The sequence below is a fragment of the Balaenoptera borealis genome (assembly GCF_965194805.1).
Source record: "Balaenoptera borealis genome assembly, chromosome: 3".
Taxonomy (NCBI): Eukaryota; Metazoa; Chordata; class Mammalia; order Artiodactyla; family Balaenopteridae; genus Balaenoptera; species Balaenoptera borealis.
Genome location: NC_138866.1, coordinates 42,361,831 through 42,389,724, shown reverse-complemented (window position 1 = coordinate 42,389,724; position 27,894 = coordinate 42,361,831). Strand labels below are relative to the sequence as shown.

The 27,894-nt window shown below is 37.0% G+C and overlaps 2 protein-coding genes across 15 annotated transcripts in view; one reads left to right on the top strand and one right to left on the bottom strand.

Moving 5' to 3' along the window:
- Positions 1 to 6: 6 nt before the first annotated feature.
- LOC309626194 (uncharacterized protein) lies at positions 7 to 16,590 on the bottom strand. 14 transcript variants are annotated; one of them, XR_014243007.1, is made up of 7 exons: positions 16,352 to 16,516; positions 15,230 to 15,284; positions 12,480 to 12,566; positions 5,331 to 5,393; positions 3,906 to 3,995; positions 733 to 1,595; positions 7 to 120 (listed from the first exon to the last, which is right to left on the bottom strand). XR_014243007.1 is itself a non-coding variant. In XM_082386761.1 (6 exons), exons 1-3 carry the CDS (start codon positions 16,473 to 16,475, stop codon positions 11,448 to 11,450), a joined length of 318 nt encoding a protein of 105 aa, XP_082242887.1. In that variant the 5' UTR covers positions 16,476 to 16,590; the 3' UTR covers positions 685 to 1,595; positions 3,906 to 3,995; positions 5,331 to 5,393; positions 11,435 to 11,447. The 14 variants fall into 14 exon arrangements, 1 of the variants encoding a protein (XP_082242887.1); XR_014242999.1 differs by lacking the exon at positions 7 to 120 and adding an exon at positions 11,435 to 11,487 and having other exon boundaries at positions 685 to 1,595; positions 16,352 to 16,522; XR_014243000.1 differs by lacking the exon at positions 7 to 120 and adding an exon at positions 1,816 to 1,930 and having other exon boundaries at positions 685 to 1,595; positions 16,352 to 16,522.
- Positions 16,591 to 16,954: 364 nt separating this feature from the next.
- Positions 16,955 to 27,894, top strand: part of ARID4A (AT-rich interaction domain 4A) — a 57,338-nt gene continuing 46,398 nt past the window's right edge. Inside the window, exons 1-5 of the mRNA XM_082386460.1 lie at positions 16,955 to 17,094; positions 18,187 to 18,243; positions 20,054 to 20,164; positions 22,229 to 22,294; positions 23,318 to 23,408. Of these exons, the coding sequence (XP_082242586.1) occupies positions 18,232 to 18,243; positions 20,054 to 20,164; positions 22,229 to 22,294; positions 23,318 to 23,408 (280 nt within the window). The 5' untranslated portion in view covers positions 16,955 to 17,094; positions 18,187 to 18,231. The remainder of the gene's footprint in view (positions 17,095 to 18,186; positions 18,244 to 20,053; positions 20,165 to 22,228; positions 22,295 to 23,317; positions 23,409 to 27,894) is intronic.

Sequence of the window (27,894 nt, the reverse complement as noted above, 5' to 3'; positions counted from 1 at the left end):
CAAGCATGCCAGGTATACACACACCCTTTATTGGCCTCATGCCAGTATCACTCCATTCAACTGTCATGCTTTCCTGAGGTCACTGAGTTTAGCAGCAGGGTGTTGCCGGACTTTGAGCATCTGTATAGTTTAAACAGCAAATCATTATACCAGAATACTTAACTACTATACAAACAACTCAAAACCAGTATCTCATTACCATGGCTGCTTTTATGTAAAATTACCTGCTACATCTTACAACTCATATATTTAACTCAGACACCAGTGGCCTTGGGCAGACACCTAAACTTAAGCTGGATGGATAATAAGCTGAGTATCCCTAAGCCAGTCTGACCATTCTATACTTTTCCAACTTCCAAAGTATGAATGGCACATGAATCTTCTGTTTTCATTGTACTGTGAGTATATCTGTTCTTAAATTCACATTGGAATAGCTAATAATCCTCTTTAAAAGAACAGACAATGGTTCTAAACAAACTTAAATCTGAGCAGCTAAGCCACCTCTAAAACATATATCAGATAAATCTAAAACTAAGCTTTTCAGCTATTATAAAAGAAAAGCAATTGATTTTCATACATACTATACAAAGAATTAATAAATAATCTAGGTTCAACTGTAGGGGCACTTTGTAACTGCACCACTGAGGCATGATTAGCCTCTGGGGGAAAAAAATGGCTGGCACATTTTACTTTGACAAGATTACAAATTTATTTTCAGCAAAGACTTAATACCTTATTACTGTAAACGTCGATACTGGTACCTAGGAAAAAAAATTACAAACGTTTTAAAGAATAGAATTTTGGTTTAGACATTACAAATAATATTGGGTTGGCCAAAAATGTTCGTTCGGGTTCTTCTGTAACATCTCTTCTATTCCACATTATTGTACAGTATCCAATTTTCATTGCCCGTCACAATTTGTTTTTAAAAACGGAATGTTTTCGTTATGTTTAAGTAGAGAATCGCAATGCGGAAATATGGTCAAGAAGGTTTCTTTCGCTTAACTTACGTGGAACCCAAACATCAAAGCGATTAACATAACCAAGCTGGTGCAAATGATTTTCAACACCTGATTTGGAGATTTTGAGTGTGTCGGCTTATCTCCTGCGTGGTATAATGTTGACTGTTTTGAAATTTATGTCTCGATTTGACTGCTATCAACTTGAACTGGTCTCCCCAACCATGGAGCATCGCCCAGCCAGAAATCTCTACCACAAAACTTTGCAAACCACTTTTGACACATTCAGTCACAGCACCTTTTCCATACACTGCACAAATCTTTTTTTGCCTTTCAGTTGTGTTTTTACCTTTCTTGAAATAATAAAGCATAATATGTTGTTGCTTTTTTTCCTTCCATCTTCAATATTAAAATGGCTACACAAAAATTCACCAATTTTGATGTTTTTTTTTTAAAAATGCACGCTGATATGACAGCTGTCACAATACAATCTAACAAAATTGTTTCGAATGAAGTTAAAGACAACTAAGTGCTACTAAAGCCATCTTATGGAAAAAACCGAATACCTTCAGATAAAAAAGCACTTATCTGATAAGACTATCCATTTGCTTTCATTTCTGTCATTCTCAAAGGAACCTGAAAAATAAATGAGAAAAATAAAGTTGTAGGTCCTCAATATGTTTAACTGATTGAAACATTAAAATACTCTTCAAATTAAGATTTGAAAAGCAAATTAAGATTACAAATTATTTCTCATTAAAAAAAATCTATCAAAATGCTACTAAGAAATCAGAAGAAATCCACAAATGAAAAAAATGAAGTCTTAATTTAAAACAATTCTAATGCTGTTCCTCACCTTGGAAATGAAACCCAGGCTGAACCTTTTACTTTCCTGCGCTCTGCCACATCCATATTGTATTTACCGTGCCTAGGCTATCTCTTAACTGGTCTTTCTGAAGGACTCCCACCACCTGCAAAAGCAAGCCTTCTGAAATGATTGACAGATTTCTCCCTCTCAAAGCCCTTTACACGTTTCCCACTTCATAGTTTTCAAACTATTTTTTTTAAAGGAACTCCGAAATATGAAATGAGTGCAGCCTACTCTTAACCCCAACCAAGTAGAAGCTTTTGTTCCACCATTGACCATGTGTACATATCTATTACAGTGTTTACTATAGTAAAATCTACTATAATAATATAAATGTATTCCTCCTCCCCCACCCTCCCTTGGGAGTTGTTCAAGAAATCATCTTTATCTCTACTGGTGAGCACATAGTATGTAATCAAATGCTAAAGGTATGTATTTTTAAAACTAAAATAACTCATACTAGTTAACTACAGGGTGAGATATTCAATATATTTAAAAACACTGGTTCACTACTGTATTGATCCAGAGGCTTCTAAATTAAGACAAGCGTGGTTTATGATTCGAACAGATCTGGAAAACCTAAGCTCAGGAAATATACTTGGGGGAAATCAATTCTTTTATACCATCATGATAACGGGATTTTTCTTGTTAAAAAAAGTTAGGGCTTCCTCTCTGTCACCATTGTAACCACAATTTCAGAATAAGAAAACCAGCATCATAATTAAAACCAGGATAGTGGTTTATAAGCTAACGTAGGTTTCATACTGGCTTTGTCACTTAATAATTGTGTCACCTTGGGCAAGTTACTTATTCCCTGGTCTATAAAATGAGGATTATACACCACTTAAAATGACATCAAAAACAGGAATACTTAGATATAAATTTAAATTTGTATAATATTTTGTGTTGAAAATTATAAAATGTTGGTGAGAAAATGAACTAAATAAACAAACTGATCAGAAGACTCAGTATTGTTGTCAGTTCTCCTTAAACTGATTTATAGATTCAATGTAAAACCCAATCAAATTTGCAAGAGGTTTTTTTTTGGGGGGAGGGGTGTGTTTGTGGAAAGAAATCAACAAGCTATTTCTAAAATTTATTTGGGAAAAGAAATTAGAATAGCCAAAACAATTTCAAGAGAAATAGTTACAAGGCCTATGCCATCTGATTTCAAGACTTACTATAAAATTAATGTAATACTATTAATGGAAAAGAATAGTCTAGAAATAGAAATAGAAGTATATGGTTAATTGACAAAGGTGAAAAGGCAAATCAATGCACAAAGATAGTGTTTTTCCACAAATGGTGCTTGAACTGAACGTGTGTATACAAAAAGAGAAACCAACACCAAACACCAAACCATACCTTGTACCATATACAAAAATTAACTCAAAGTGGTAAGTCAAAATGTACCTCAAAGTCTAAACTTTGGATGAAAACAGAAAACCTTTGTGACCCTGGTTTAAAAAAGAGCTCTCAGATACTACACCAAAAGCATGATACATAAGTGAAAAAAACTGACAGTGAATTTCACCAAAATTAAAAGCTTCTGCTCTCCTTTAAGAGAATGGAAAAAAACTCTAGACAAAATATTTGCAAATCACATATTTGACAAAGGATATTTGTCCAGAATGTATAAAGAACTCTCAAAATTCAACAACCCAATATTTAAAAATGGGCAAAAGACTCAGAAAATTCACATTACAAATAAAACTAATGTTCCTTCCTTAACCATCCTAACCCTGCAAGAGGTAATCACCATATTATGTATATCCTTCCAGCCAATAAATAACAATTCTTTAAAAGAGTAAATGCTGGTGTAACTATAAAGATGTTGAAGAGCAAGGGTCCTCACACACCTTGAGTCTGTGTTTGAAGTGTATGATTTGGAATTAGATTTGATTTTTACTCTGTGGAACCATGAAGTGGAATTTTAGGAAAAAGTCATTTAAATAAGAAGTTTAACTATATGATCCATATGGGATTTATTAAAACTTTTTAATTTTTTTAGGAAAAGCCAATAGGCTTCAAGACTGATATAATATGGGAGAATTTGACATATAAAGATGATAACCTACCTTTAGTAGACCGACTGGTTTAAGAGTCAGCAGCAACCAAGTGATAGTAAAGATTCAATGCAAAAATTTAGATGTCTACAATGGATCATACTGCCAGGAAAGATTTAAAAAAAAAAGTTAAATAATATGCAATTCTTTTCCCAGTGGGAAAAACAGACACATTTAAAAATCACTAGGAGGGCTTCCCTGGTGGCGCAGTGGTTGAGAATCTGCCTGCCAATGCAGGGGACACGGGTTCGAACCCTGGTCTGGGAAGATCCCACATGCCGCGGAGTGACTGGGCCCGTGAGCCACAATTACTGAGCCTGCGCGTCTGGAGCCTGTGCTCCACAAGAGAGGCCGCGATAGTGAGAGGCCCGCGCACTGCGATGAAGAATGGCCCCCACTTGGCGCAAATGGAGAAAGCCCTCGCACAGAAACGAAGACCCAAGACAGCCATAAATAAATAAATAAATAAATAAAATATTAAAAAAAAAAAAATCACTAGGAAAGTATATTAGAAATACATGGGGACTTCCCTGGTGGCACAGTGGTTAAGAATTTGCCTTTCAATGCAGGAGACGTGGGTTTGATCCCTGGTCAGGGAACTAGATCCCACATGCATGCTGCAACTAAGAGTTCGCATGCCACAACTAAGGGGCCTGCCGGCTGCAACTAAGACCTGGCACAACCGATATAAATAATAAAATTTTAGAAAATACTGTATTTCTTATCCATTAAAAAAAAAGAAATACATGTTCATGTATTATTATGTATACATAGCCTGTATGTATATACTGACCTACAAATGTGTACTCTGAGAAGGGGGGAGCAGGGGAGGAGATAAATCCTGACAAATAAGGAATTTTGGACAGTTTCCTGGATATCCGGTGCATAAGCTCTCCAATTCAGTGAACTGGATGAAAAACTAAGGATGACAATAATTAATAGGAAAAAATCTAAGATGTCAATAATTGAAACAAAGTAAAAAGACTAATCCATATAAGAATATGAAGAACAGAATTTAGATGGGCGTGCACGTTAAGTAGATAACTGTTTCTCCATCTTGTTCAGAGACCACCCGCATAAGAATTCTCCATGGATTTTAATTCACCAGATGTGAAGTGACGCCCAGGAATCTATATTTTGAACAAACACCCGATGTAATGCTTATGAATACACTAAAATTTGAGAATCACTGATTTGGACACAGCTTATTAAAAGGAGAATATGGCAACAGAATGTTTATTGAAGGGTTTCAAGAGAAGAGATTTCTGATATATAGCAAAATGGAGGATGAAGCTGTAGGGCATGATGGGTACTTGGGAAAACTTTTTTTTCCATTGGATTTTCAAAGAAATACATGTCTCAGAAATCGGAGCACATAACTAGATGATAAAAAGAGAAGTATCTGGTAGAAACTTTATAATAGATGGTTTCTAATACCTTATGATTCAGCATCAGTTCTCTCACCATTTCCAACATGAGGGTGGACAAAGAGCCAGGGAGCTGATAAAGAAGAAAATGCATATGAATTCAGAGATTAAAAAGCATCTTTTATATTTTACTGACAGGTCAAGAGAGAAAAATAGCTCTGACTTAAGACAGGCCAGGTCAGTATGGCCAAAGAAAATTTTATGTTAAGGGCTCAGTTCTGCCACTGCAAAAGAACCTTAACACAAGATTCCCTTACCAGCAATATGAAGGGATTCAGGTTTACACTGAAAGTATCTTCTACTGACACGTTCTACTAACACCTAATTCGAAGTTCATTTCATAGGATAAAAATACGTGACAGATAATTCATTGTTTAGATAAATGTTGTATTTACTCACTATTTTACTAACAAAAGAGTTAACATCATTTTACTGCAAACTTTCCCCCAAAGATATTCAATATTCACAAGGTAGCCCATTTCTATTCTAATCACCATTTGACCTTTCACCTGGCCCTACTGAAAACGGAGTAAATGTGGCTGAATGCAGTTCTTATGTATTTCTAGAGGAAAGGTCTACTAGAAGTAAACACAGATAACACTTCCTTCAGAGGCAATACAATGATTCATTCACAAACTGAAACACGTTTGACATGGAAAGTCTAAAAGGCAAGCCACCAATGTTGGCAAGTCATACATTAGTAATTATTTCTGACAACTAAGTTTTTCTTCCTTGTCGGCAACCCTGGCTTTCATGATATGAAGCCAAATGAAACTTTCTGACAGATGACTTCATGTGTAGACATGACGTGCCACCCCCATCCCCCAATCTAGGTATTTGGACAGCTTCCAAAAAGAATTTCAGAAGAGATGCTTTAAACATGAAACTCAAGCTTGTCTACTCTAAATCCATTCTTTTCCCTAAATGGAAATCTGACAAAACAGGAAGTACTTGGCAGGATAGAGAAGCAAGTCTTGCAGCTTAAGTATTTACTGGTAACAGACTAAGTTCTTCATGACTGTGTAATAAAATGCAGAACTACAAACTTGAGAAGAAAACAGCAAAAACTTGCCTTGGTTACCAAGCTTCCCTTGGCAATTTAAAGGCCTTAAAAAGATAGTATCACATGATACATAGAGGAGTAAGAAACAGGAAGATGGCTTTTCTTTTTGTTATGGTACTTCATATAAGAATCCCTCTCCCTACCCTGTCTGACCAAGATGTAAGCCACCAAAATTATACAAACACTGAAAAGAGTTTTGTGACTGTATATAAAAACTAAGAAACACAAAGATTCAAAACAAAACAAAACAAAGATTTCTGGTTTCGTTTGAGAGAACCTACTTGGGGAAAATCTTTGGTCTATGCTTGCCAAAGGATCTGAGTATAAATACAGTATCCTAACTACAAATAAATACAAATATAAATATACACCCTTAAATGGGCTGTTAGGATTAGCAGAGTCAATAACACACTAGCAAACATACTAAGGAAAAAAGAATCCCCTCCCCATGACTCCTTCCAGCTGCCACCCCCAGCCCCAATTCTACTGTTGTTGAAACAACTAGAAGCATTTTCAGGTAACAGTTAGTTTGTATCATCACTTTTAAGCTATCACACTTAAGGGTACAGCAGTATATCAAAGTGCCCAGTAAATGTTAAAAACTACCAAACAAATGTAAAGCATTGTTATCTAGTCCATTTTCCTACCCCTCAAAAGCAGGTTCAGACCCACAGTAAGTCATAAAATCAATTTGTGGGTCACAACAGATTTTTTTAAAAAGTGAACTACAGGAGAAAATACTGGAGGGCACCGTACTTTCATTTGTTGTGTGTATGAGCAGTATACACACATACACAGAATAGAAACTTCACTATAAAGAAATTAATCAATGACCTTGCTTAGCTATTATTTCAAATATCTGTTTTACTAGAACACTTGTTATATAAAACAGTGAGGTAGGTAAGGACATTAAAGCTTCTGTCAATTTGATAATAGCAGCAACTTCCGTAAGTGCTAAAATTATCAAGTCAGTGTCTGATACTTCTGATTTTCAGAGGTTAAGTATCATTTAACCTTTCAGGGATACATAAATATTAGAAATATGCTTAGGAATTCTTATTAGAAAAATATGGTGCTGGATTAGAACCGTTAAGTGTTAAGAGCTGTAAATACCTAGCCCCATGTCCCTTATACTTTAAAAGCAAACACTCATGTAGAGTAATGTATCCCAACCAATGAGAACAGGCTTATGATCAGAACACAGAACACCTGGTCTTCAAATCCAGTGTTTCTACAGTAGGATACTTACTCAAACCAACATCCCATTGAACTATTGTAAAAAGTCTGAGAATTTTCGAGCTAAGAGTACATAATTGCTGCTTTAGCTCTAAAAATGCCTACTATGAGCCTGATTTTTTAACTTATCTCCCCATTTCCCAACATTTCCATTTCCTCTAAATCTAGAGGCATAGACCCCGTCAATCTTACAGTAACTAAAGATCAAGTAAGTGTCCTCATGAAATGTCTCACCCAGTTCCTATTTTCAGCCTACTCCTATTTTCATGCCTAGAGGCATTATGGTATTGTGAAAAGAAAAATGTATGTACAGAGTGAGATTATGGGTTCAATAACCAATCGAGCCAGGTGGTTTGTAGATTCTGTTATTGGCAGATGTACCCTTAGTACTGGCCCAACTTTTCACAAATTTGGACCACTGAGGATGAGAAGATTGGTGCGCGGGCAGATCTGTGAAAAATCAGCTGTCAGAAAAACAATCCCTCTGGTGGTTAATTAGACATACTAGCCTTTATAAAACAATAGGAAATCGTTCTAATGAAAATTCCTGACCTGTGGATAGTCCCCAGAGTGACCTACCCCACTACACATTCTGGAATCTGACCCAATTCCTAAACCTCAAGCGATCTCATTTTAAGCAACTCATCAGGCAAGACGTTCCTCTTGTACAAAAACTGACAAAGCACGTTTTTACTGGCATGCATTTGTCCATTAAATGTCACCTTTTAGCTTGCTATACCTTTTATAAACTGTCACTCTACAAATGAGTGCGTAGTAAGTGCCAAGGCCTGTGACAGGTTCTAAACCTACAAAAGTGAATAAGGTACAGTTCTCTGTAAGATGTCATAACTTAGTGAAGGACATATTAGTGGACAAAAAGCTAAAATGCAATACAGAAAGTGGTAGAAATCACATAAAAGGAAATATATGAAATTCATACGGACAGATTACCTATAGTTGCAGAGGTATCAAGGAAAGCATCACTTAAAAAGCAGCTTTTGAATATGTGGCAATAGGGCAACAATCCAGATGGTGGGAAAAGTATGAATAAAAACAAAGAACTGGGAAAATACAGAGCTTGTGCGGTGGAGCCATGATAGTTTTAGTGTGACTGCAGCAAATAATACCCGAAGAGAAGAAGTATGAAATTAGTTTGGAGAGAGGCCGATATGACCTTCAGGAAGGGAGAGGCAAAGAGTCTAGATGCTTTATTTCTGTATATAAATATAACATTTCCTTAAAACTCTCTTGAATGACAGATATTATGAAACAGCACGACACATACTAACACCACCACATAATATCTGGAATCATTCTAAGCACTTTACATATATTAATTCATCTAATACTAATCCTAACCAGGTCAGTTCTATTACTATCCCTATTTTACAGATGAGGCAGAGATTACATCTGCCCTAAACCACCCATCCCCACAAAAAGCCTGGCCACACCCACACATTCTAAAGCTGAAGTATCTTCTTTGCTATCCCTGAGTAATTCCCTGGATATTCACTAAACTGTGGTCATCGTTTCATGATGTATGTCAAATCACTATGCTGTACACAAACTTATACACTACTATATGTTAATATCTCAATAAAACTGGAAGAAAAAAAAGAATGAAAAACTAAACTTTCTTTAACTTAGTTCAGGAATCATCTGGTTTTCCTGCATTTATTTTACTTAATAATCCACTTTAACTTTTCAAGTTAAAATCAGAAATAAGAAAGCCCTAAAGAAGCACCAAAAAGTCTAATGGAAGAATGGAATTAAAAGTCAGAATGCAAGGAATTCCCTGGCAGTCCAGTGGTTAGTACTCCACGCTTTCACTGCCAAGGGCCTGGGTTCGATCTCTGGTCGGGGAACTAAGATCCCACATGCCACGCCACGCAGCCACAAAAGTTGGAATACAGAAAACAGTATACAGTCCAGCATATGCCTTAACCCAGTTAGGGACCTTATAGGCATTTTCACAAAAGTAAGAACAGATGCTTACCGGACATTTCAAGCTCTAACTAGCATGTTTAAAACTGATTTCACTTTCCTTACCAACAAGTAGCCTCTCCTGACTTTCCAAGTTGATTAATGGCACGATCTATTTCCCATTTTTTAAAATCCTGAGTTTTCTTTCTTCTTTACATCTATAATCAATTAGAAATCAAATGCTATCAACTCTTTTTTTCTCACAGTCTCTTGCTCACCTATCCTTCCTTCCCCTCCCTCCAGGCCTTACTCACTCTAGTTTCACCTCATGCTGACACCACTGCAAGAGTATCTTAATTGTCTCCCCACCTCCAATTCCTGTCACTTCTTCAGTCATACTGGACACTGTTTCCAAGTAATCTTCCAGGAATACATTTTGTCTATTCAAAAACCCTCAACAAAAATAATGAAAATTGGGCTTCCCTGGTGGCGCAGTGGTTTAGAATCTGCCTGCCAATGCAGGGCACACGGGTTCGAGCCCTGGTCTGGGAAGATCCCACATGCCACGGAGCAACTGGGCCCGTGAGCCACAATTACTGAGCCTGCGCGTCTGGAGGCTGTGCTCCGCAACAAGAGAGGCCGCAATAGTGAGAGGCCCGCGCACCGCGATGAAGAGTGGCCCCCGCTCGCCACAACTAGAGAAAGCCCTCGCACAGAAACGAAGACCCAACACAGCCATAAATAAATAAATAAATAAATAAATAAATAATTAATTAAAAAAAAAAAAGAATTAAATCTTAAAAAAAAAAAAAAAAAAGAAAATCAAAAGGGAAGTCTTTATGGAAAAATATCTGCAGCAAATTACTACTAAATATTATATAATAAGCTCAAAAAATTAAGGAATATCAAAACTCTAATATTTAAATGGACAAAAGTCTTGAATAGACAACTTGTCTACTACTAAGAATCAGTAACTTAAATTATGGAAAGAGGTTCCACTTCACAAGTTAACAAAAATATTACAAAGAAAAAGAGAGCTCAACATATTTTGTACCTAGTAACTTGGCAAAAATTATAATTACAGGCTACCCAATGTTGGTAACTAAACTCACAGGGAAGGTAGTGTAAATCATAACTCTTTTGGAAAACAACATGGCAACATTTCAAAGAGTCATAAAAATGTTCATACAATGACCTTTTAAATCAATCCTAAAAGAACAGTGCAAAAAAACAGAAAATACTGTATGTACATAGATGATAATTACAGCACAATATTTAAGAACTAGAAACCTAAATGGTCAAGCAATAGGAAAATAAAGTCAGAGATAACACAGTTTGATGGAATATTTTCAGACATTAAAATTACTGTGGAGGACTTCCCTGGTGGCACAGTGGTTAAGAATCCACCTGTCAATGCAGGGGACATGGGTTCGAGCTCTGGGCTGGGAAGATCCCACATGCCGCAGAGCAACTAAGCCCGTGTGCCACAACTACAGAGCCTGAGCTCTAGAGCCCGTGAGCCACAACTACTGAGCCCGCGTACCTAGAGCCCGTGTTCCGCAACAAGAAAAGCCACCGCAATGAGAAGCCCGTGCACCGCAACAAAGAATAGCCCCTGCTCGCCGCAACTAGAGAGCCTGCGCACAGCAATGAAGACCGAATGCAGCCAAAAATATAAATAAATAAATTTATATATATATAAAAAATTACTGTGGAGACCATGCAGTCACATTGAATGCCTATTACAACGTTAAGTAACAAAGAAAAATAAAAATTTCTCTAAGGAAAAAGAAAATTTTAAAAATCCAATGTTAGGGTGGGATTAGAAGTAAGTTTTTGTTTGTTTAATTCCATTTTGATTTGTAAAATTTGAAAACAAAACAAAAAATAACCTTCATTTTCTGCTCATATCGCAGCTTTCAAGGCCCTCTGGAAGCTCCCAAACCTATAAAAGACAAGCACTCTACATAATTCTGATGTGCAGCTAATTCTAGAAACCTTGACAAGCTGGCTTCACACAACCTTCCCAATGTAACCTTTAATCAGTCATCCTCTCCAAACTGGTTTACTTACTGTCCCAAACATAGCTTTTCTTATATATTGGGTTGGCCAAGAAGTTCCTTCAGTTTTAAGTAACAATAAAAGACACATTTTTCATTTTCGCCAAGAATTTTATTGAATAATGTATTCACTAACCGAACAAACTTTTTGGCCAACCCAAATAACTGCATCCTTGCTCACAACCTACATCCACTTAGAATGACTTCCCTTCTTCTAATTTTACATATTACATATCATTAACCTTGAAAAGCCTTCAATGATGGCTAAATAAATTTCTTTTTGTTCTGTATTACAAAACAATTTGTTTTTAAAAACAATTAGATCCAACTGTACACTGAACTTTGACAAATCTGTTTTTCTCGTGTGCCATGATTTAAATCTTTAAAAAGTTAAACCAATCTAAACTGATGGAATCTTTTGAAATAACTATATTAATATCCACATGTTTAATTATGGTTTTCTTTTTATTGACAGTAAGCTTCTGAGGACAGATCCTAGTAGGAATACCACTAGGTAACTTACCAAATCCTAAAATTACGCTCTTGTTTGCATTATATATGAAGGAAAACCAGTTATCTATGACTCCATGTGGCCATAAAATAAGCAGTGACATCTACGAGGGCAAAAGACCATACAGAGATTACAAAGGTTGCTTTGGTTGCAAATAAGCAAATTTAGTCACTTTCCAAAAAACAAAACCATCAGGAAAGCAGCTACATTCAACACAACAATCTGTTCTGCTTTTCAACATACACAGACATTTACAGAAATAACTGTACAGTGGAACAAATTCTATCATTTTTTAAAAGAGATGTACATGTAATGGCAACATGGCCAATCTCGATTACTACAGAAGAGTTAAGTAAAATTGCATACCAGAAATACAATTTCAACAGAGAGCAGATCCAAGTCATTTAAAAACTGGAACACTTTCCTTCATATTTCCACAAAGCGAGGCTTCCTCTAGAAGACAAAGACTTTTTAAAGTTTTGAGTATGTTATATAGCCTGCACTCAGAACAGACAGTTCTGCTTCACTTCTAAACACTTTTCTGATGAGATCTTTATATGTCAAGTATTTTACCATGGGTTAAAGAAAAAAAAAATCATGAAAATGTTCACGGTGTTCTGTGATTAAAAATCCAAAAGTGGGAACCATATGAATGGGTAAAAAAAATTCATAGGGATGTTCTAATTTTGAGATTTCAGTCTAAGATACCATGACGGGAAGCTAATTTCATGCCCTCATTTGAATCCTTGACCAAATAAATAAAACATTCTGCTTTCAAAACAGCTTTTTTTCATAAAAACATTAGTAAAAATTTGACAATTTTGATTTTGTAGAAACATTATTCTACTAGTTTGGGCTCGTTAAAATAGGTTACAAAAATCAATTTTATCAAAATTAATTTTCATTCATTTATTCCTAAGAGATGATTTAATAAGTGTTCAATTAATATTCATCTATAGTTGCCTTCCACTAAGGTATCATAAAATCTTTAAAAAAAAAAAAAAAGAATTGAGGAAAAAAGTCAAGAACAACTATTCTCAATGAGTTCTCTAAACCCACATTATAATAGCAATTAGAAATCAAGTCAGCATTGGGACTTCCCTGGTGGCGCAGTTGTTGAAGAGTCTGCCTGCCAAGGCAGGGGACACGGGTTCAATCCCTGGTCTGGGAGGATTCCACATGCTGTGGAGCAACTGAGCCCGTGTTCCACAACTACTGAGCCTGCGCTCTGGAGCCCTCGTGCTACAACTACTGAAGCCCTTGAGCCTAGAGCCCATGCTCCACAACAAGAGAAGCCACCGCAATGAGAAGCCCACACACTGCAATGAAGAGTGGCCCCTGCTCCCCACAACTAGAGAAAGCCTGCGTGTAGCAACGAAGACCCAATGCAGCCAAAATAAAAAAAAAACAACTTTGCTCCCTTCAAAAAAAAAAAAAAAGAAAGAAATCAACTCAGTATTAAATCAAGTTATTTGGAACACTAAAAAAAATTTCAAAGTTAAGACAGCATTTGTGGAATATCATGAATTTTCAGAAGAGAACTGCTGTTAAAGAAAACATAAGTTAGCTTATTTCACATATTTTGTATATAAAAGTACATAAGGATTCATAAGAAACAGTGACAGAGCACATACCATGTATCAGGTAAGGAAACATAAGAGTGAGTAAAACAGCAATTGCTACCCTCTGGGAGTAAAGTCTCAAACTGGGGAAGAGCCAAACAAATGCAAAGTAAATGTGATGAAGAGAGGCATGTAAAGGGTCCTATGAGAGTACAAAAGCACCTTGAGAATGCACATAAAGATGGAAAACTTTAAGCCAGGCTACAAGGAAACAATAGTTAAACTCAACTAACTCTACCATAAAAACAATTTGTTTTTAGTATCCTCTAAGTGTCACTTCTGCATAGCAAAATGTTTCACTGTACAAACGCCTGATTATTCTAGATCAAAAAATAAATTAATTTTAAGAAATTACTCTTAAGGTCCAAAAAAATTCTCAAGTTTATTTTACTATATGTGTGACTTGAAAGACTGATAATTTTACCTGAATAAACAGAGACCCAGGAGAAAAAGCTCAAAAATAAAGCTAAATTAAATTTTAAAAATGGGGGTGGAGGGGGGAGGAGAGTAATAAAAGGAAAAAGGATAACAAAAAAAGTAAGAGCAAAAGCTTTCTGATGAACAATGGTATTGTTTGGCCTTGTATTTCTACTTCTAGAAATTTATTCTAGAGAAGTAATCAGGCATGTGAGGGAATATCAAGGTGCCTAGAAATTTTAGGCATAGATGTCAGTTCTGAGAGAAAATCTTTTGTAAACCATGCACAAGGATATTCAGACATATTACTGCCATTATAAAAATTAAGAGATCTGGTTACATAAAATACGGTACATCTATCCTACAGGACACTATGCAGCCATGAAAAACGTGCAGCATGTTCCCAATATTTTCCAAAAAGGAAAAAAACCTGAGTGACAAAATGAGCATGACTAGAATGATCTCTATTTTGTAAAACAAAACGAGCGAAAGAGAAACCCCTCTGAATAACGTATAGGTACGGTACAAACTGCAATCACCTTTTGGTGGTGGTGATACAAGAGATTTTGTTTTCTTCTTTTGGCTTTTTGGTAATTTCCAAATGCCCACTGACATACATTATTTGGATCAGATAATAACAGTTTTAAGTCGGGTAGTGGAATTATAGGTGATTACCCACCCCCCAGCCCCGGGAAGTTAAGTAGTATTACATGTCCTATAATTTCCTGAAGAAGAAACAAATCGTTTAACTTCTAAACTCTTACTGAAATATCTTTTCTACATCCCACATTTTTAAATATTGAGAAAAAAATCATGAAAATGTCCATATTATTCCTTGATAAAAACATTAAGTACTTAAAAATCTAGAAATGGGACCAGCATGAATGGGTAAACAAATTTGTAAGTATGTCCTAATTTTGAGACTTCATTCTAAAGTATCATATCAGGAAGCTAATTACAGACTCATTTGAACCCTTGACCAAAGACCTTTCAACTACCATTCTTCCATCTTGCTATTTATGGCTCTACTTACTGGTCTCCCCAATTCTAAAGATTTTTACAGACATTAGAACTCACCTCAGTAATACTTCCGGATGTTTGTCACTTAACTGTCCTGTTTTCTTCAGACCAACTGCCAAAAAAAACCCCAACAAATCATTAAATCACTCGATCATTTTCTAGTCTGCAGCCCCACCAATACAGCAATAGGGTTCAAAACATAAGTATTATGAGGATAATTTTAAGCAGCTATTCAGATCAGTGTGACTAGGTCACTCAGCAGAAATACTAACATGCATTTCATTTTCTTAACAATGCTGAAAAAATCACTGTTACGAATGAAAAATCGCTGCAGCCTTAGTTAAGATGTCCTCTTAAAGAATAAGTTTAGTCAACGTGGATCACCGTCGATATTTTACATTTTCTTAATTATTTCATTCTTTAAAACAACTTGCCAATCAATACTCTATTTCCACCATTTCAAATGTGGTTTTGTTTTCTTTAACAGAACACAAGATCGTGCTAATGGAACGAGATCAATGGCTGCCCTGAACAAAATCCTATCGGGGAGGTCCTTTTTTATTTTTACCTAAGGTGTTTTCCGTCCCTGAAAAACCACTGCCCGCTCCTTTCAAAAAGCAGCCTAAGCCTCGTGCAGCGTGGCACAGCTACTTGTCTAAGGCCAGAGCGGCAGCGTCTGTGCTAGCAAGGGAATTCCTCAGCACCCCAAGCCCACTGTTTCCTTCAGTTTCCTCACTGCTTAAACGCATGAGCAGCACGCGGAAACCCCTCCCCACGCAGGACCGGTTTGCCTCAGAACCCTGCCCTCCCTGCCTTAATTAAGGAGGAGCCCACAGCCGGTGGCCTTGGTCGCAGAACGTGACAAGCTGCCGAAATCCACTTCCAAAGGGAGGAAGCACTGCTCTAAGAGGAGCGGCATCCCGAACATCTCTCACACTCCCGAGAGAAGTCCAAAGGATCAGCCCGGAGAAAAGAGACGTGCACGTCCCCTCCGCCTCTTTCTCTGGGGCCGCGAGAGAAGAAGCCTCGCCCCCTCTCAGCCCGCCCCCAGCTCCCCACCCAGCCGCAGGGAGAACTTACTCGGCCATGGCTGCCGCGCGGCCCCCTCACTTCCGGTGCCGGTGCCGCTAGAGCTGCGCCATCCCCCAGTCCACCGGACAACTACCGCTTCCAACTGACCTTTCTGACAGATCGCTACTCTTCCGATCTTCACTAGGTGCTGTCCTGGAGGGAACGGTGGATGGTTGCCGCAGTTAAATGAATCCACGGGATGAAGATTCCGCTCTCCTCTCGCCAAAAACATAAAATGCGGTAGACCTGCGTCCACCGCTGCCCAGACAAAATGGCGCCGAGAAACTGGTTCGGCGCAGGCGCTTTGGAAAGACCCTGCCCCGCCCCCGTGCAAGTCCTGGCCACAGCTCCGGGTTCGGTTTCCATGGGACACCCCACCGCCAATCCTCGTGCCGAACTGCTCTTCCTGACCCCTCAATTGACCAATCAGTGCTCAGTTAAGTACATCCGGAGTCGTCTTTACCAATCATTTTTCAGGACTTGCTTACTCAATACCTGATTCTCCAGTAACGTTAGTCTTCGGAGGCAGCCAATCATAAGTGGCAGATGTCCTACCTGCTGTTTTTCGCACCAATCCGTGAAGTTTCAGAGCTGCATCCAATGAGGACGGCAGGTAGCGAGCTCCAATCCGAAACTCTTCGGCGTCATGAGCAGCCAATAGGAGTTCGTGTAGAAGCGAGTCTGCTCAACAGCTTGTTATTTGGTGGATTGTGGCAGTAAATCGGGCGAGTGGGGAACCGGGCGCAGGAACTGCCGCCGCGGCCGGGAGTGGTGCTGCCCGGACTGGGGCCCACGGGGGTCAGTGGGGCGGAGGACTCGGGGGCTGACAGCGCGCACTTCACCCGCAGTTGGTAGGTGGGGAGAAGAGAAGCAGGGGATACTGAATGGACGAAGCGGCACTAGCAGCTGGTGCTGCTGCCCGGGGTCCCGGTGCAGTTGGAAGCTTTGGAGGTGGGGAGGGGGGATGCTTGGCAAGCGGGGCGGCGAGCGCAGGAGAAGGGGCAAGTCGTGGAGCAGCGGCAGCAACTGCGGGAACAGCCGTCGCAACTGCCTCCTCGGCCGCTTCCCCGGGTTCCCCGGGAAAATGGCTGTGGGCTGGCCGCGCCGCTTAAGTTTGCTTCCGCGAGGCGAGGAGCGGGCTGCTTGGGGCAGCCGGCCCCCAACTCCGCGGCGCGTCCTCCCCGTGGAGTCCGTGGTTGGACCCGAGGGACTGGGGGCTGGTACCGCTCTGGGCTGTACAAAAAGTTGAGGCGGGCGCGGGGAGGAGGCGGCGGCTGCCGCTGTGCGGCTCCCCTCCCCTCCCACACCCTGTCCGGGCCACCTCCCCTCCTTCTCTCCGCCCCCCCCAGCCTTCTTCCCCTCGCGGGTCTTCCCTCCCTCGCGCGCCTCGGGGCTGAAGGCCACGGCCCCTGCCCCTTCGGGTGAAGAAGTGCTTCTCCTTTCTGATATGGTGCAGAGCGGAGGAAGGAGAGCAATGGCGCCGTGACACTCCGCTGCCGCCACCGCGGGCCCGGGGCGGGCGGAGGGGGCCGATCGGCGGAGGCGGGGCGCGGGCCGAAGTCGGGGTATCCGGGGGGCGGCTGAGCCAAGGCTCGGCGACCGCGCCTGTGGGGGGCCCGGGGAAGCCCAAACGGCGCTCTGCCCTTCTCCAGAGCGACCCGTCCTGGGGCTCTGAGTTGAGCATTCCGGGTCAAAGTGGCGAGCGAGGCGGGGGCGCGGTGGGCCGCTGGCGAACTCCGCGGCGGAACCCACTGCCCGTTGGCGCCCGTGGGGTTCTTGCCACCCCCTCGGCTCCTGCGTCCTGGCTGCCCTCGGAGGGGATCTTATCCCTTCCCTGGTGAGGGTTCTGCCCCTCCCCGCTGGCGTTTGTTTACTTTCTTTCCCCGGGTCGCTCCCCTCGTTGACTGATTCTGTGCCTGTCTTTCCCCTCCCCTTGGTTCCAGCGACGGAGAAGATAGCTCGTTGAGCTGGAACCCCACAGATCACCAATGAAAATGAAGGTAAGTAGAGTCGACGCTGCTCGGAACCTCGTGCCCTGGACACTGACTGTCGTGAGGCCAGTGCTATGGAATGTCATTTTTTTTTTGCTACTCAAAATTGATTCGTCTGCTAAGCAGCGCTTTCTGAAAATGAGGACGTGTTGAATGGGTGAGAGATGATCATTGTGTCTAAATGCGGTCAGTTGGGCCCCTCTCCGAAGCAGTTAGCACTTTGGAAAGGCTGCTGCAGCCTTTCCATTGTTGTCCATTGGGCTAGTATTTTTAAACACTTCCTGTGTTGGCAGCGACCTTTGCAGAAGTAAAGCTTTTGTCCTGCTTTGGTTCTTTGGGGGATTTTTTGATTTTTTTTTTTTTTTTTCTTTTTCTTCCCCAGTGCCAATGCGATTTTCTAAGGAAGGAATGTGTGGATTGTGTAAGGGAGATACCATTTCTTCTGGGGATAAAGTGAAATTTTGTGGGTAAAATATTTGAGGGTGAACTAAAACTAAGTATTATTATATATTGTTATTATAACTAATAATACTTAATTTTAGTTCAGTCCTTATAGTAAATATTTTAAATGTATATCCAACCTAAAAAAAATTCTCCTGAAGACAACTAATATTGCAAACATCGTATGTGATGTTTAAAGGGAAAGGAAGGTATAGCATCCTGCAGTTCTGTGGCATTGAATGTTTCAGGTCAGATATTTATTTGTAAAAAGTATTTCTCTTCAATTTGCGTTATTCGTAAATGCACTGACCTTAAACTTGATTCCTTACTCATTTACTGTTTCAGTGTATTAAGCTCTGAAATACAGGATTTTCCCAAACTTCCTCTTGCTTTCCTATCTCCTTGAAGTGACAGTGTACCTTCTTTAAAGTTAGTTGGGAAAACTTAATGAAAAATCATTTTCTACTTGAAAGTATTTCTCCAAAGTATACACTGTCACCTTTGCACTTAGCATTGTTGAGTTGAGCTTGTATGAATACACTTAACTTTTGGAAAACATTCGTAAAATGACAGATTGAGATAGCAATCATTCTGTTCCTGTCAAGATTAAAATGAATGGTGGAGTGAAATTTTTCACATCTTTCCATGTATCATTCTGATCACGTCCATTTGCTAAAAGTAGATATTTCTTTGTGAAACTTTTTTTTTTAAATATACCAAGAAGATTAGTGTTGATAAACTAGGTACGGCCACCATCAGTTCACATCTCTGCATTCATCAATTAATTTAGATTTAAAGCTTTAAAATGCAATATTTAGCCAATGATTTTTCTAAATAATACTCTCCTTATCAAAAGGGTTGGCTTCATTTATTATCTGTACAGTTACTGTGTATCCAAAAAAATGTTGCATTTACGTAGCTATATTAATAAACATTTAATTATGTATTTGTTAGTGTTAATTTTAATAGCAATATTTCTTTTAATTTGAAAACAAAATTTCAGGAGGCCATAACTGACTAACTTAAAGTTTTATGAGACACTTAAATATACCTTTTCTGGATTTTTAAGTTTTTTCATTTCTTAAATATATTATAAAATTGTTGAATCATTTTGTACCTGAATGAAAAAACATTATTTTTCCTACTGATACTTTCTAGTTACAATTTAAATTGTTTTATGTTATCAGGATGTAGTTTATAAAGTAAAGGATTGCTAATAAAGTGTTTGCTTTAGGGGTGTTTTTCAAAATATCGATGATATTAATAAGCAAATAATGTTAATGTTCTTATTACTTGAAATACAGAACCTTTTGATGAGACTTGGGGTTGGAGTAGGGAAAATAGTAGTGACATTCATATCGTATGTTCCTTTCATCAGGCGGCGGATGAGCCTGCCTACCTGACAGTGGGAACTGATGTCAGTGCCAAGTACCGAGGTGCCTTCTGTGAGGCAAAAATTAAGACTGTGAAAAGGCTGGTAAAAGTTAAGGTAATTTTTTTTTTAATGCCACAGCTTTGTTAACTTGATTGAAGAGAATTAGTGATGGAATTAGGAGACTGCAAATCAACATTTTATTTATTGAACTGTTAGTTCACTTCGTGAATCATTACTCTGTGAAAGCACTGTTATATACAAAACTATAGGAAAAGCACATTAAGAATTGGGAAATAAAGAACTCAAGATGAGAAATTATTGCAACTGCTTCCATGAAATACCATACTCATGATACTTCCCATCATTTGGATCTTTCCTGTTTGCGGTAGCATGCTTACTTAGGCTATAATCTATTTTCTCTCCTTTCATATTCAGGTAGCAACGATTTCAAGTGATTAGAAAAAAAATATTACTAAAAACAAAACAGTGGAAATTATCATTTCAAGACAGCGATAAAAATGACTTAAGAATTTTATCTTAAGAAAATTTTAAGATGCTTTTGTGACCAGAAAAAAAGTTATTTATTGTTATACAATATTTGGAAGTACAGAAAAGTACTGAAGGATTAAAAGCCATAGTTGACTTCAGAAATACTACTATTATCATTTTGTGTTTCCTCCTAGTAATTTTTCTACATAAATGCTTTTAATAATCTTAGTTACTTAGACTACAGAGGTAATCCATGCTTAGTATGAACTTTTTAATATTGTAGAACTGTATAATAAAGTTCATGGAGGTCCTCTGTGATATTACTCCAAAGAACCTTGATGTGTTCTACCAAATTTTGTGCTGTGCCTTTCAGTAACACTGTTGATGTTATTATTATCATTGGATCATTCTGTACTTTCAGTTTTGCAATTTGCTTTTCACTTACATATGTGATCCTTTCCTGCAAAAATTAAGCACCCCGGAAAGAGGAACTGTTTGCCTTGTTCTGTTCGCAGTACCTAGAGCAGTGCCTTATAAACAGGGGATGCTCAGAATGTGTTGAATGAATAAGTGAACAGTGGACCCAGGACCAGTAGCATCAGTCTCACCTGAGAACTTGTTTAAAATGCAAATTCTCAGGCCCCCACCCCAGACAAACTGAATCAGAAACGCTGAGGATGGGGTGCTATGATTGTGTTATAACAAGCCCTTCAGGTGTTTCTGATGCATGTTGAAGTTTGAGAACCATTGAACTAGAGGAGTGTGATTTGTGTGGTAGACAAATAGATTTATCTATGATTATTACAAACTTTCTGTTTAAATTTTCATCTGCTGGTGAAACTTTTCTTCGAGTATTCTTAGGATATCATTTGACATTCATTTCTTCCGTGTTTCCTATAGCCTTTTTACTATGTCAGCTATACAGGATTTCCTTACTAAATATTTACTTGGAATTCTTTGAGAATTTTAACTTTTTGTTAGTATTGTGGCTCTTTGTAGATTAATTTATTTAATTTAAAATCAATACAATGATTGTCTGGGGAGGTCTTATACATAAATTACCTAGAATTTGAAGTTTCCCCTTATTTGGGTACATGCTCCCTTTCCGTCTCCCTCTCCCATTCTCCCTCTCTCTTAATAGAGCAGGTTACCTTATATATGCGGGAAGATCTGTAGTGGAAGGGAGCACTTATTTGTGACTGAATTCCATCTCAGATTATTTTTTAGGTTTACTTTATAAAGGACCAGAAGACTTCTGGTTTTAATTTGTTTACCTTGCATGTAAGCAATAAAGTTTGATGCTGTTCTTTTTTTTTTTTTTTTTTAAATACACTTGGCAGCAGAACCTTTATGACTAGTTGATAAAAAGCAATGAAGGCAATTTTAAGGTTTTACAATAATCACTACAGATTATAAACCTTCTATAGTTAATTCAGCAAACATTTATTAAGTGCCTGTAATATGTATTGACACTTGCTAACTGCTGGGGATATAGTGAGAAGGACTCTAGCACTCAAGGAGCTCACAGTTAATGAGAGAGACAATAAACATAAATACAATGGAGTAAGTATTATACCAGAGGTAACCACAGGATGCTAAGAAAGTATAAAGACATTTTTGTTACAGTGTTACCATAAATGTACTGTTTTAAAAGTAACATGCAAACTATTGTGCAAAAATGTTTTTTAGGTACTCCTGAAACAGGATAATACTACACAATTGGTGCAAGATGACCAAGTAAAGGGTCCTTTAAGAGTACGTATTTTGTACAGTTTACAATCTGACATGATGAATCGTAAATTCATACAGTGATTTATTGGATTTTATATTTGTAGATACACTTTTAAAATGTTAAAAAATGTTAATCAAAACAAAAATACAAATAAGGTGTTGTAGAGTTGGGATAAATTACAATATTACAATGGCTGTATCCTTAGTTTAAGAATGTTAAACATCTTACAGAAGGGTAATTTAATATATGTGAACATGAGTTTCAGCTACCTTTTGTTTTGAATCCTTGGACTGAATACTACATTTTGTTTTTCATATTGTTGCCACAGATGTTTAGCTTGATAAGTGTAATATACCAGTATCATAAGTCTGAATCTTCTGTTTTTCTAACTTACCAAGTAAACTATGTTGACTTAATAGTTCAATTTAATGAATACCTACATTATGTTTTCCATCCATTTCTGGCCATTTGTTTATGTTATAAATCTTTGTTCTGTCAGAGTACCACTTCGGTTAATATCTGATATACAAAGGTCTGGAAGCTGAAAGAAGGTCACCTGGTCCATCCCTCTCTCTCCAGGTGAACCTTTATCTAAAAGGTCCCTTAAATACAAATGCTGAATCCAATATTCAATATTTACATGAAAGAAAATTGAAGCTGTTTTTTGCTGTCCTATGGTTTTTTTGGTTCTTAACATTCCACAATTTTCTTGAAGGCAGTATCATGTAGTAAAAAAAGCTCTGAAATGAGACTTAAAAGACTGGGTTCTCATCCTGGACTCTTTGCAAATTATTCTCTCTTCCTGAACCACAATTTTCAACATGTAAAATAGGGGTAATAATAGCTATCTTACTTAAGCCTAAGCATTTTGAGACTTGAATTGCATGGTAAATGTATGAACACTATAAATGATAAAGATCTAAGCCAATGTAAGGTAGAATTACCATAAATAGATATATTTTTTTTAACCCAGGTCATATAGTTGGTACGAGTGATTTGGTTTGTTTGTTTACATTTGATGATGAAATTTCGATTTTTTGTTTTAGGTTGGAGCCATTGTAGAAACAAGGACATCTGATGGATCCTTTCAGGAAGCTGTTATCAGCAAGTTGACAGATGCTAGTTGGTATACTGTGGGTAGGTAGTTAGGTAATTTAATATAGAGGATTTAATTTGTGGGTTTCATATCTATCTCTCTGTTTTGTAAATACATTGAATCATTACCTTGGCAGAGAAATATGTATTCTTTCCTGTCAATTTACTTGATATAGACAGCTAAAACTTTAATGACACCCTGATGGTAAAAAAAAAAACCAATTATCTCCTTATAGTAACTTGGCCACTTATGGCTATTTCATCCAAGAATGTACTTCTTTTTTAGGTTATCTTGCTATTTCCCTTCAAGAAAGTTAAATTATATGGTTATTTTTCTTCCGTTAGAAAAGTCAATACAACTTAGTATTGTAAGTCATCAGACTTTTAAACTTTTTCTGGAATTACAATTAAAATTGCATAGTTGCAGTCTTTTATTGTATTGCTGCCTATTTTATATAAGGGCACTATAGATGTTACCACAGAATTTTCAGACTAAAAAAATTCGGGCCAGAGTAGATTCAAGCCTAGGTGATCATAGCTTAATTTTTGATTTTCAATGCAGTCAGGACTCTCTTAGTAACACCTTTCACGAAAGATATATATGCTGCTAATGTGAATTCATTCTTAACATTTCATGCATAAGCTTATACTGGCTTTAAAAAACTTTAGTGAGTAGCAACAAGTGTCACAGTGCATGTAAATGAAAACCTAAATGTAGTACCTATATAGTTGCTGTCATTATGTTGATGAGAATAGCAATAATTAAGATTTCCAAGTCTCCTCTCATTACTTTCAGACTACACAGTCTTGTGGATAACATCCAATCGTTGGCTTTACACTGAACATCTATAGCATTATTTGGTTTTTACATTTATGTCTTGGTATAAAAGATGTAATTATAGTGTTGTGGTTTCCTTGCAGAAGGTAAAGAAATGACCCTTTAGGTTTATTTTTAGTTTACTTGATTTGTTGCTTTGGGTAAACATCATTCATCTGTAGTTGATGCTCAAAGCTGTGAAGAACACGCTTTGGTTGAAAATTGTGCTTCCTGTGTCTTACTCTGTGGCTTCTATTAGTAGTAGCAATGTGCTGTATGTACCTAATATTTTCTAACCATTTTTATTCTTAGACCTCCTACAAGTTGGTGTTGGTTCACAATGGTGCTATTATTCTGAACTATATATTTTTAGGAGGCTTAATTGTGACTGTTGATAGTTGTTAGAGATTTAAAAACTAAGCTTAAAATTAACTCTTAGATTTTAAGTGGATACAATTTTGCTATATTAAACAAAGCAGTGGTAAAAATTACAGGAGTTGATGTGTGCAGAATCATGGGAAATAATATGATGCATGTTTGAATACTAATATGCATCCTATTTGGTGCCCAATATCAAGGTTACATTCACAATACTTGTGAAGTTTTACTGATGTAATGCTTATACTTCTGCAGCAGCAATACTTTTCAGGTTTTCACATTTTGGATTTTCTGCACCCCAGAATAATCCTTCAATTATTAATAGCAATCTCTGTCCTTTACATGAATGGCACTTCAGTATTGATGAAAACTAGTTGCTACTGAGCATTCTCTGTGGTGAGTTTCTTTGATAGATAATAACAGAAAAAATTGTATAATTCTTGTTCTCAAAGAGCTTAGAATCTTAATTGCATATGGTTCATATATTAAGCATTAGTGTACATAAGAATCACTTGGTGCTCATTTGAAAAAACAAGGATTTGAGGACCCCAAATCTCTCTAATTTAGTAGGTCTGGGATGGCAACCCAAGAGTCTTTCTTTTTTATAAGCACATTGGCTGAATCTAATGCAGTTAGTACACACTTAGAAAAACAGACCACATTTGTAGAAACAGAGAATAATTAGGGGAGAAGAATCCAAAATATTTAAGATTTTTGCATCTGTGTAATGAGAGACAGTGACCAAAAAATTTTAAGATGTTAAGAGGCAGTATTCTCTTAAGTATACTCAGTATAGCATTCTGCGATAAAGAATGTTTAGGTATTGAAGGATGTAGGCCACATAAAGAATGATCCTTATTAAAAGATGGCAAAATAAAATGTGTGATCTCTCACAGGTCACGAACTTTCTATAATTTTCTTTAATTGAGTGACTACTTAATTGCTCTTTTCTGGAATTTTTCTTGATTTCTAATTCCTAGCAAAGTGTTATATAGGTAGAATCAGAAAGTATTCAAAGTATTGTTAATGGTCTCAATGATGTTTTTAGATTTTAAAAGAACTTGAAATTATGTCAGGCTATTAAAAATGAAACAAAAGGGGATACCACACTGCTGATTTGGATTAAATAGGAGTTATAATTATCAGTGATCAAAAGTTATCTGAGAAGCTGTTATTAACTCCTTTTATAATATAGGTATTAATTTTTCATATTACAGCTGAATGACCAATTTTGAAAAAGATTATGGATCTAACATAACTCAATTAAAAAAAATCTAATAATACCTTGACCTCCAATGTTGAACAATAAATAGCACCAGTTCATGGATTTTTATGTTTTTTGAGACTTTGAAATATTTCCCCTTCCTATCATAAAACAGTGCTTCCTAGCAGTTTATTCATTTGGCAGTTCTTTTCCTTGCATTAAAGATAAGGAATCTGTAATGTATGGAAGTGTATTGTTATCTGTCCAGCCATTCAGAAGATACCAAAATTGGGATTAGAATTCATATCTCCACTTGAATGTTGCCTTTAATTCCTGACAGATACAACTGTCAGTAAGACATTCTAAAACTGTTCTTCTTTTGCTTTGTTAGAATATAAAAATAACACACTGTATTTGAAAAATAAGAAAAATGTAAAGGAGAAAGTTGCTTTTAATTTAAATAATTTATATATAAATGTACGTAAACACATACATCATATATCAAGTTTAACACTAAAATCTTTTCGATCATTGATATATTTTTGTGACAAATGCTTTTTAAGTTTCTGGATTTTTTCATACCTTCTTATTATTTTGCACATCAGTTATATCAGATCTCATGGAAATTCTAAGTTAAAGGAGTAGAGGAGGGTTACATTAACCTGGTGAATGGACTGACTTTTGTAGAATGTGCTGTAGGCTTATAAGGCTTTTAATTTGATTAGAACAGCTTATGACGAATGTTGTTGTAACCAGAATCAACCACAAAATGTTTTCAAAGCCAAGTGGTTATTCCCCTGACTAGAAAATCATTCAGTAAGAAAAAAAATACTAAGAAAAAAAGTACTAAGTAACAAATCTATTTAGTCCTGTGATAGGCTTTAACCCATTGTTTAAATAGCCTTCTGTAAGACTTAACATTCTCATGATATTTTGTTAACATAATTATACATTTGAATGTTAATTTCTTAAATTTCCAGATTCCTGAAGTTTTTGATCTTAGCTGCTGAGGGGCTTCTATAGTTATCACAGATAATTTTATGAGCAACAGAACTATTGGTTTTACCTAGGGTATGCATATATTTTTAATTTTAAAGTTTTTACTGTATCACGTGAAATGTTTTGTTGTTACCGGTATAAACAGATATAACAATAATACTTATTTTCACTAAGTCAGAATTCTTTTTTTTGTTTATTTTTTGTTTATTAACAAGATAAAGTTTGAGGGTTTTAAAAAAATTAATTTTTATTATTGAAATATAGTTGCTTTACAGTGTTGTGTTAATTTCTGCTGTATAGCAAAGTGATTCAGTTATACATATGTATATATTCTTTTTCATATTCTTTTCTATTATGGTTTATCACAGGATATTGAATATAGTTCCCTGTTCTATACAGTAGGACCTTGTTGTTTATCAAGTCAGAATTCTTAACTCTCTTCCCAGTGTTCATTTTATGCCTCTGTTTCTTACCTGTTTCTTAATTCATTTTGATCCCCCCTTGACTAAATTGTAGCTCATAGATGAACCTTCTAATTCTCAATTTCTTTATCTATAAAAGGAAGATAGTGATTCCGACCCTGTAGAGGCTGCTGTGAGGATTAGGGCATAGTAGAAGCTTAATAAGTAATAGCCAATTGTATCTTTGGATAGATAAAGTTAGTTTACTGTTGTTATTATCTTATTATTCTCCAGCATCTAACAGTGCTATGATAACAGGTAAATCTTTTGTATTTAGTAGTTAGATTAGATCCCTGTTACTTTTGTTTCTTTGAATTCTAACAGTTTAGGGTCAGGCTTTGTGTATTTGTTTGCATTAGCATTATTTTGTCTCGTGTGATTAATGTTATAGAGAGAGTCTTAGCTTCATCATTGTCCTCAAATTCGGTTTTAGAATTTATATGTAATATACTAACAGGGATACAATTTTAGTAGTATCTGTTCTCTTGCACTCAGTGAATGATCTATTCAAATGCCATTTTTGGCAAGTATAAGACATTTCATATCTTATAATTACTAGATCCTTATACTCTGACTTTTTTTCTCTTGGCGTGCTGTAGTATACACCTTGAACCAAAAATAAGCTTAATATACTATACACACACCAGTTAATTATTTCACTCTTATCAA